Raw genomic sequence first — 11,017 nt, 5'->3', positions numbered from 1 at the left:
TTCTACTAATTAAACAAAATTTGAAGGTTTCTTTCTCAGTTTCTGCACCAATTTCGATGAATGGTTTTTTAAAGAAAAAAAAAATATGGTTTTAGTTGTTTTTATCAACTTTATGAACAAGTTGGTCATTACAAACATGACTCTCATTAATTTGCAGATCAAAAGCTCACTCTAGAAAATTTAATCAAGAACTTTTTGTTAAAAAATATTCAAACTTTTTACATGATACTCTTGTAGCATACAAGAGATTTGGGGGGGGGGGGGGGTGCAAAGGTCAGCAGTTTTTTTTTTATCTTTATTCTAAATTAATGACACATAAGTAAAAATTTAAAAAGTCTTTGTTGGATCATTAAACTTTATACACAGTTGACTGACAATGTTAGAGAAGCATACGTATTAAAGAAAATATCTTTAATTTTCTGGTACATTTTTTTTTTTTACCCTACAGTTGACAAAAAATTAGTCACATTGAATTATCAAATACAGTTGAATTTCAGTACCTCAGACACTGATATCTTGAATATCCTTGATATGTCGGAGGGATTCAGAGGTCCCAGCACTGTATTGTACTTATTTTACCCTGGGTATTTTGTAATTTTTCTGTGTTTTTTTTTAAATTCAAATGCTAAAAATTGTTAAAGTAAGACTTATTTGTTGGAAAGTTAACAGTATAAGAAAACAGTTCGTGTCAGAAAACTTGTAATGCTAGTGTTCATTGCTTGTGTTGATTTTGCTAAGTCATTAAACATGATTTATGGAACCAGATATGTATAATTGCAGAACTTGTTTCTTTTATATAATAGAGATTATTTTCTGTTCAAATCTGTGTCACTGTTGTTATTATGTATATTTATAAAGAAATAAAACATGAAAAAATGTGTTATCAATAAAAATTGAAATATTATAGTAAAATCTGGCATTAAGACAACCCACGAAGACAAAAAGTGATTGAAAACAAATGACTAGAAACTGTCTTTGTGCCATGGATGATGGAATTCGGAGGTACTCAGTAACCGCAATGTTTTTCGTAAAGGAGTTGAACATCAGCGGCGAAGGTTACCATGTGTTTCTCAAATCAACATAGGAACTAATTCGATATAGTCATCGTGTAATAATATATGCATAAATATCAGGAAGTGGTGTTTGTTCACTTTAAGGTGATGTAATAGAGAGCCTAAAGATTTCACACGATGAATTTGATAATTGTCTGGAATCGGTTAACATGGAAAAATCTGAAGGCCAGGATGCTCTCCATCTCCTGAGTTCTGTATCCATAATATCAAAGAATTTCCAATCCTCAGCTCTACGGAAAGTCCACGTAGTTTGTTGTCTTCTCTTGTAGTGTTAAAAATGTTTAATTTATTGACTTGTGTCTTGTACTTTCTTATAGAATTATTGTGGATGTTGACTACTTGGTTACAAGGTTGGCTCTTCTAAAAGTTTTAAACCTGCCATTGTCTCTGGGAAAAGTCTTGTCCGCATTACTTGTGATGAAGAAATGGGTTGTCCGATCTGCAATGCTAGAACCCTTCCTCTTGGTGAGCAAATAGCAACTGGAGCAATATGTGGCCCAATCCATTGTTCTATAGAATGCATCTTGTGAAAGTCTCTTCTTATGAGTAGTAGTATTAATATGTTAATCTGATGTATCTGTGGATACAAGGAATAAATGAATTGACAATTGACAAAGTATTTTCACAGAAAAGTTAATAATATTTAAAAAAATTTGCAATGGCTTGAACATGTGCGACATCGGGAATTGAATTCTCAGAATGATTCTCTGAAATGTTGAGCATCACATTCGAACACGGGGGATAATTTCAGATGAACAATTTGATTATCAGCGATTGTTACAACAACTAACCCTTTTGCCAAGCTTTTGACCTTGGCAGAAGTAGAGTATAATGTAATGGGTGAAGATAACGAAGAACTGCAATACCGAATAACTCCCCGAAAAGGTTTATTTGCCAAGTTCTTTAATTTCACCTTTTCCACTTAGCTACAAATCATCATGCAGTTGGAGTTTACAGCAAGTCGACTTTCTGGTCGGAATTTTCTATAAAGTCCATTTTGCCTTTTTTTTTCTTGTTAAAGATCTCTCCTTTTCCTATAAAGCTAATACTGCAGATGTTACATTCTACAAACCACAGGATGCTGCAAGTCACATATATTCGATCTTATTTTAGTTAAAACCGTCAATCATAGATGCTGCGCGAAACCTTTGTTTTATGAATGATTGACCAGGTTCAGTTAATTTTTTTAAAGGCACACTTATGAGCAATTATATGAAAATGATGGTAATTTTGATGTACATGTAGATTTAAAAAAATCTATGCAAAGAAAAACTTCTTACGATCGAGTTTCTGGACATTAACAACAGTATTTAAAACGTCAAGTAAACGATTGGAAAACCTGTCAATTTCTTGAAGTATAGGAGTATTACGTTTTTGAAGGTTTATGAAATAAAACATATGGAGGTAACGATCAGTATTCAAGATATAAAGTCCATAAAACAATGCAAAATAGTAGAAGAGCAAACAGAGACCCCAAAAACAACAGAGATGGGATCAGGTACCATGGAGGAGCGAGCATCCCCTAACGACCGGTGTAACGTTGAATTTTGACCCGGGTTGAAAATTGACCCGGGGGTCATTTTTCAACGTTGAATACTGAGACCTAAGATGTTGAATTTAGACCATAGTCCGTTGAAAACTGAGCCGGGTCGTGCAATTTTGATCCTGAAACCGGTTCTAAATTCAACAGCATAAAAACACATATTTATGACTTGGTTTTCACAAGTGTGATTTAATCCATGGGCGTCGGAAAGGGGGGGGGGATAGGGATGCTTAGCCCCCACACTCCCCACTTTTTTGCAAAGATAGACATAAATAATATAAGCATTGAACAAAGTGAAGTTGGTTTAGCCCTCCCCCTTTCAACAGGCACGCTACAGTTTAGTCAAAGAAAGAAGAGTAAGTGGTAGTGCTTGATTTAAAAAAAAAAAGAAATCACCCCCCCCCCCCCCCCCCCCCGAAATAGGATTTTCGGATTCTTTTCTTTTTTTGTCAATTATTTTTAAAATTTGATTTTGTTTCTTTTTCAATTAACCCCCCTCCCCGCACTTTCAATTTGCATCCGACACCATTGTAATCAATACATACTTAATTCTGTTATATTCTTAGAATAAAATATTAACAAAAATTTCTTCGATTTTAAAGTTACACGTAGTTTAAAATCGCAATATTCCGGGTAATACTTATTCTAAAAACTCATTTGTATATGTAAATCATTAGTATATGTAAATCCTATTAGTATACAGTCACACAATATAAATTTAGTTCAGAAATTTGTTTATCTACATTTGCTTTTTGCTAAGAACACTTCATTTATTTCAATCTTAAAATTCGTAATATTAGTATTTGGGAAATAGTGAGAGTTAAACGCATGATGCACGTGCGTTTTAATGTTTCTGAGACTGAGATTCTCGATTTTTTTGAACTTGGCAATCAGTGTCATCCGCACTTAAAATTCACTTTTGAAATCTCTGTTGATTCAGTAAACTTTTTAAACACAAAAGTGTATAAAGAAAGAAAATTTCAAGAATCAAACAAACTTCATATCAAATCTTACATAAAACCAACAAACAATTTAATTCCAATATCTACACAGAGAAAGTTCTCACAACCAAGCGGTATTCAAAGATTTCGTTAAAGGTAAATGCAAAAAAGCGTGTGAAAAACACTTGTCAAAGAGAGGCTTCTCTGATATAGAAGTAGATCCTATTATCACAGATAAAACTGGAACAGACAGAAATGAGATCCTAAATAAAAGCAACGGCCAATTGAGACTCCACAATAAATTGGTTATAGTTACAAAATATAATCGGAGAGTCAACCGACTAAAAAACGCATCTTAAAATACTGGGAAGAAACGAAAACCGACACAAGATGCAAAGAAATATTTACCTCAGAACCAATTAAAGCTTATAGCAAAGACAAAAGCAAAGGCGATTATGATATAATGTTTAGATCATATTTACCACAAGAATACACTGCTAAGATGGACTCCTGATGAGGTAGGCCTTAGAGCAAGTACCCGTTACAAAAACTGCCGAACACTCTTTATTATATTTCTATATATGTTAATGAATACTTATATTTCCAACAGAAAGGAATCCCTGGTTTAGAAGTTTTGTTTAGAGTGTAGGGGTCCTAATACATTTCATGGACAAGTTTGGCTGATTGATGTCTTTATTTTCACACCAGATTTCCAGGATTTTTGTTTTATTTCCTATTCATTGTTTTATAGTTATTTATGGATGTTATGGATTTTAGAAAGTATTGTCAAAGAATTAACTTAATTGCCATGCTTGAAGATAACTGAAATCGTGCACTGATCAAAATATACATATATACACGGGATGATAGGTTTATTTCTATTACTCTTGAAAAGGGACAAAATTGAAACTGAAATATAAGTATAGAGATATTGATAACTCCCGTAAAACAACTTCCCAGTTCAAATCATGTTCTCTGAGGTGGGGTCAATATTCAACAGGGTCAATTTTCAACTTGTTGAGGTCATCAGGGATAAGAAAAAAATTATCAAGCTGTTGAAAAATGACCCCGGGTATAAATTCAACGACTTTTGGTCTCAATTTTCAACGGAGAAAAAGAAACATCCCTGGTTCAATATTCAACGTTGAAAAATGACCCCCGGTTCAATTTTCAACTCGGGTCAATATTCAACGTTACACCGGTCAAACCAGCCGCGTGCTCCTTGTCATGATCGGGAAATAAATTCAAATAACGGATAAATACGTCGTCAATATTCATTGAATAAATAATGGACTTACAATTAGTATGAAAAGCGCCAGTCATTTGATTCAATGATAAATTGAATTTCCTGACAAGGTCATTTTATCGACCATAGAACATACGAAATAATGACTTTTAACGAGACTCTGATATTCTTGTTCTATCAACTTGTTTGTCAATAATTTACCTCGTTTTAGATATTGTTTATACGTAGAGCATGCTCTTGCATATCGAATCAACCAAGATAGATAAATGAAATCTGAATTTAATGCTTGTCGCTTATTCCTGAGGAACGTGCATGTACTTGTGTCGCGTTGTGGGTCAACGTTCATTTGAGCTTCAAAAATAAGCGAACTTGTCAACTCCATGACTACTTTGATTTAACGAATGAATCGCATGAATTATTTGTAAATCTATTGTTTGATACATACATGTACTTTTGAACCCCCAAAATTATTTGGTTAACGGACTTATGAGCTGCAAAGGTACTTTTGTAAATGCAAGTTTGCTGTAGCTTCTTTGGTATACGTACTTACCATCTGCAAAACTACTATTATACATGTATTTGTGAGCTGCTAGAATATTTTGGTATACGTAATGAAATATAAAAATCTTTCTTACATAATAAAGTAAATGTAATGCTTTTATTCATTTCTTGCAAAACTATACAGATCATGTTTAAAACTCCTCGGATAAATTATTTTAATTCTAGGTAGTGTCATTAGGAAGCCCGTATGTCTTTTGTAAAATCCTCCTTGATTTGTGTAAGAAGTTGAGGATTGGTGAAGACGTCTATTGCAGTCATTGCCAGTGCTTTCCCTTGTGCCAGTGTGTAAGGCTGGGCGATAGGATCACCTGGAATTAGAATAAAGTCATTATTATACTTCTGTTAAAATGTTTCCTATATAAAGTTCAGAAGGTAAAATGACTATCTTTTATAGTTCATGCATAGCAAAGCTATACCCCGGGGTATAGTTTTTGCTATCCACCCTCGGAAAATTTTCATGCAATTGTTGCTGCCAATTTTGATTTCCAGCGATAAATCTATTGACAGATGATGTCATTATGACTTTAGTAGCATTGTGACTTCATCAGGATTTCAGATTATTCTTGCAGAAATTATCTTACTCCAAAAAATTCAAACCTCAGAAATTATATTATACATCAGTATAATAAAACGCTTATCCACTGTTTGTGAGTGGGATAACTCTTTTATCAAACCCTTGACAGAAACTATTCCCCTCGGGCAAGCCCTCGGGGAATAGTTCCCTGTCGCGGGTTTGATAAAAGAGCTATCCCACTCACAACCAGTGGATAAGTGTATAATATTTCATTACAAGATAAACAAGAGGCCCAGGGGCCACAGCGCTCACCTGAGCACATCGGCTAGGAAAAAGCACATATCAGTTCAGAACTGAAAGTTTACCGAGTTTGGAGGGGGGCTTAAATCTTAAACCCCCAGGGAGCATGATTTGAACAAACTTGAATCTACACTACCTGAGGATGATTCCATATAAATAATCATGGCTTTGAAGTACTTGAAAAGAAGATTTTAAAAGATTTTTCCTATGTATTCCTATGTAAAACTTTGATCGGCCATTTTGGCCCCACCCTATCCCCAGGGGTCATGATTTGAATAAACTTGAATCTACACTACCTGAGGATGATTCCACATGAGTTTCATTTTTCCTGACCCAGTGGTTCTTAAGAAGAAGATTTTTACAGATTTTGCCTATATATTCCTATGTAAAGCTTTGATCGGCCATTTTGATCCCACCCTACCCCCAGGGGTGATGATTTGAACAAACTTCAATCTACACTACCTGAGGATGATTCCGCATGAGTTTCATCTTTCCTGTCTCGATGGTTCTTGAGAAGAAGATTTTTACAGATTTTTCCTATATATTCCTATGTAAAGCTTTGATCGACCATTTTGATCCCGTCCTACCCCTGGGGGTCATGATTTGAACAAACTTGAATCTACACTACCTGAGAATGATTCTACATGAGTTTCATCTTTCCTGTCTCGATGGTTCTTGAGAAGAAGATTTCTACAGATTCTTCATATATATTCCTATGTAAAACTTTGATCGGCCATTCTGGCCCCACCCTACCCCCGGGGGTCAAGATTTGAACAAACTTGAATCTACACTACCTGAGGATGATTCCACATGAGTTTCATCTTTCTTGGCCCAGTGGTTCTTGAGAAGAAGATTTTTACAGATTTTTCGGCATTTTTTCCTATATATTCCTATGTAAAACTTTGATCGGCCATTTTGGCCCCACCCTACCCTCGGGGGTCATGATTTGAACAAACTTGAATCTACACTACCTGAGGATGATTCCACATGACTTTCATCTTTCCTGGCCCAGTGGTTCTTGAGAAGATTTTTTAAAAATGCCATTAATTTTCCTCTAATTCATAATTATCTCCCCTTGGAAAAGGGCACAGCCCTTCATTTGAACAAACCTGAATCCCCTTTACCCAAGGATACTTTGTAGCAAGTTTGGTTGAAATGGGCCCGGTGGTTCTTGATTAGAAGATGAAAATGTGACAAGTTTACGACGACGACAACGACAGACGACGGACAAATTTTGATCAGAAAAGCTCACTTGAGCCTTCGGCTCAGGTGAGCTAAAAAGGATAGAAGGGTGGCTGGTCTTGTATAAATACTCATTAAGCAAACTTTAGTAAAGACACAGTATTACCCGGTATTAAAACACCACCACTTGCCAGTGGAGGCCTGCAATTTAGCCCTATGCTTGACACTTGCACTGAACAATTTGAGCACTGAAAAAGCTCCTTGTGTGAATACTTATACTATGACAGGGAACAACATACTACATGTAGTATACAAAAATGTACATATTGTGTTATTAAATTCTTTGTTGATAAAAAAGCAATTATAATCCAACTTTATTACATTTTGCGTTCTCATTACATTTTGCTTTTTAACATAGCGCAATATACGAGTATATTATAACCTGCTGCAGCTGTGAATTCGCGTGTATGATTGAGTGCATCGCTGCCAATATAAAACATTGGATGTATGCTTGGAACGGCGTAGGAAACATTCCCCATATCTGTGGATCCGCCCGCCGGAAATTCCTTTTCTGGAATTCTATTTCCAAGATTCACTATCTTCATATTCTCTTCGAATGCTCCCAGTAGCGATTTGTTATGAATGACATCAAGATAGGGTCTTTCCGAAAACTTTAGTTCCATCTGTAAAAAAAAAATACGAAAACTGAGACAAGACCAATATTACGTAAATATATAAATGATATTCTTTTTTATATTGTATGTTTAGATGGCAAATCGCGAGAAAAATAATTTGCGAGTGGGCAGTTTTTCGGGAAATTTTAGATGATTTTAGTACCATTAAAACGAGTAACTTAATTTCCCGAGTGTTGCTTCTCACGAAGTTACGCGATAATTAATTCCTTCCCTTTGTAATATTTCAAAATGCCTCAGAAATATTTATCAGAATTTTCAGTATCACTAAATCAAGTGATTTTCAATAGCTTAAGATAGGAGATTTCATCCATTTGCATGAAATTATTCAAAAATTTTACGGAAACTTACCTGAAGTTACCTGAAGTTGTTAATTAAGCAACAACACTTCATTCAAATAATTAATCTAAATTAAAATTATTGGGCCACTTCCCTCAATAGCTTTATTGTAGGACCCCATTGGAAATAAGCTCTAGAGCTTTAATGGGTTATCCTGGTATCAATCTAGTCACAGTGAAATTGTGTTTCTAAAAATTTTGTTACCCTAATTATTTATTGATGAAATCTGGATTGTCAACATTTGTCTTTCATATGATCATGTATGGTTATGTTTATTTGTTTTATGTATGATGACAAAAAGAGGAAGTATACATGTGTATTTTGACCATACTGTACATCCGGTTGCCGTGGCAGCGCTCTGGAAGCACCTCTTGACCTTCTCCGTCAAAATGTCCACTTCCTGTTTTTTAGGGGCTCGTATGTTAAACTCCAGTTCTGTTTCTTCTGGTATGATGTTAGGTTTTGTGCCGCCTTTTGTAATTATTCCTGAATCATATCAAACTAAAGGTTCTACAAGAATATTTCAATATTCACAAAATAAAAGATGCGTATATAATCAAGTGAATTGAAGGTACATTTGTTAAATAATATATTTCAATTTGGCAGGAAAAAAGCATACGAGTATCTCTATTATTATTTTTGTCGCTTCTTTCAACAAATAGTTTTTTGATACCGCTTCTTAAAATTTTAAAGGAATCACTTACTGGTAGATAATAGATTTATACTAGTTTATAGGAAATTAAGCATATTAAATTGAAAATTTAATTTGTTGAAAAAAAATCTCTAAAAAAGACAAAAAACACTTTGAATTTAGACTTGATTATAGAATAGAATAGATTTATTATTCCAGATCAGGGCCCTTGTGGGCATATTACATACATAATCATTAAACAGAGCATATAATAGTTATTAACAAAGTGTGGTGTAATAGTAGTATTCAGCATATTCTTAGGACATGTATATACTTAATCAATTTACACATGCATGGTTCATACGTTGAGATAATTGCTAACATGTGAAATTTAAATACATATTGTAAAATATAAATAAGTACCATCATGTACCATAATGCAAAAAAAAAAAAACAAAAAAAAACAGATATACATACGCAGAAAAAAAAATATACATTTTTTTACATATACATACACATACATTTATATACATGTCCACACACATACATACTGAGTAGCTATATTCCACTAAATTACAAAAGATACCACGGGACAGTGCATTGGCACTTTATTGTCACCATGTTTGCATATCTTATGACCAAAGTAATATTTATTAAGTAAGAGAGACTATACTTACCATGAACACGCCATGTTGGCTTCATCTGCTGCCGTAAGTTAGACACTGCCTGGTAGGCGTTCACGGCTGCGTCAAGAGCGTTGACGCCTTCCCAGGGAAACGCTGCCGCGTGTGACGCCTTACCCTTGTATGTAACCATTAAACTATTTGAATTTTTAAAGAATAATAGTTAAAGTCACATTTTATACATGTATTTTTAATGAAGTGCATTACAGATGGGGAGTAATGTGCGCAACTAGTATCATACTTTAAAAAAAAAAAAAAGGATTGAAGAAAGCGTACCTTTGTATTGCGTTAAAGCTTATGGCGGGTCCGTCCATTGGCGCCGGATGTGACATCATCGCTATGTCAATCCCATCAAACACGCCCTGCTCTAATAAGACGATTTTACCTCCACCACCCTCCTCTGCAGGGGTCCCGATCACAGACAACTACCACAAATATAGACAATATAATTCTTCTAAGAAATAGTATCGAAAGAAATTTATTACTGTTTTACATTCAAACATTAAAAATCTTATGTATTTCGCATTGTTTGACCAAAGAGGTGTCATTTCAAAATTCGCAGCTAGTTGCGAATCAGTAAGATACACTGTAGATCTAGTAGGCAATGATGTTTTTTTCGTATCTTTTGGATTATTGCCACTGGTGAGGAATAAAATGAATGGGGAAATCAAATACCGTAACAAACCTTTCCTAAAGGTTTTCCAGCAGCTTCAAACGCCGCCTTTATCCCTAATCCTGCAGCTACTCCCGTCTCTGCGATCAAGTTATGTCCGCAAGCGTGACCAATTCCAGGAAGAGCATCATATTCACATATAACTGCCACGTGGGGACCATGAGAACTCTCTCCAAGAACTGCCCGGAAGGCTGTGTCACATTTATACTTCCGGTCCACAGGAAAGCCTCTGTCCTCCAAAAACTTTGTTAAATAGTCATGGCTGTAAAATTCCTCAAAATTTAGTTCAGGGTGGGACCAGACTTCTTTGCTAAGTGTATGTAACTCATCGGCGTATTCGTCTATAGCCTTGCAAGCGGCTTGCTTCAAATCCGACATCGTCCTAATCTTAACATATCACCGCTAGAATACATGTCTGTATATATATATACATATAATCAGGTGTTTGCATGTTTACATTGACAGTCACACCCCTTTGTGGACATGCATAAATTATATCTATTACAGCCGCGACCTAAATACGAAAGATGTTGCTTTGCATTTAAATTTAAGCAGGGTATGTACAGGTGTGAAACAATACGGGAAATTTCAGAAGAGATGCCATAAATAAAACTCTTAGAGGGTTTGTATATCAATGAC

At 34.9% G+C, this 11,017-nt stretch overlaps 1 protein-coding gene across 1 annotated transcript; it reads right to left on the bottom strand.

Annotated features, from left to right (window-relative positions):
- Window positions 1-5,488: 5,488 nt before the first annotated feature.
- LOC134263037 (xaa-Arg dipeptidase-like) lies at window positions 5,489-10,783 on the bottom strand. The gene is made up of 6 exons (XM_062745333.1): window positions 10,391-10,783; window positions 9,982-10,130; window positions 9,700-9,842; window positions 8,723-8,877; window positions 7,803-8,043; window positions 5,489-5,672 (listed from the first exon to the last, which is right to left on the bottom strand). Exons 1-6 carry the CDS (start codon window positions 10,754-10,756, stop codon window positions 5,539-5,541), a joined length of 1,188 nt encoding a protein of 395 aa, XP_062601317.1. The 5' UTR covers window positions 10,757-10,783; the 3' UTR covers window positions 5,489-5,538.
- Between the last annotated feature and the right edge of the window lie 234 nt (window positions 10,784-11,017).

The sequence above is a fragment of the Saccostrea cucullata genome, unplaced genomic scaffold (assembly GCF_032062105.1).
Source record: "Saccostrea cucullata isolate Sc308-1 unplaced genomic scaffold, CSIRO_AGI_Scuc_v1 ctg367, whole genome shotgun sequence".
In the NCBI taxonomy this organism is placed as follows: Eukaryota; Metazoa; Mollusca; class Bivalvia; order Ostreida; family Ostreidae; genus Saccostrea; species Saccostrea cuccullata.
This window is presented reverse-complemented; position numbering and strand designations above follow the sequence as displayed.

Excerpts from the sequence above, each read along its gene's own strand:
- LOC134263037 (XM_062745333.1), bottom strand. The coding sequence starts at position 10,756 with ATGTCGGATTTGAAGCAAGCCGCTTGCAAGGCTATAGACGAATACGCC. Across the intron at positions 10,131-10,390 it reads CTGGAAAACCTTTAGGAAAG|TTGTCTGTGATCGGGACCCC; the intron begins GTTTGTTACGGT and ends TATTTGTGGTAG. Across the intron at positions 8,878-9,699 it reads GCCAACATGGCGTGTTCATG|GAATAATTACAAAAGGCGGC; the intron begins GTAAGTATAGTC and ends GATATGATTCAG.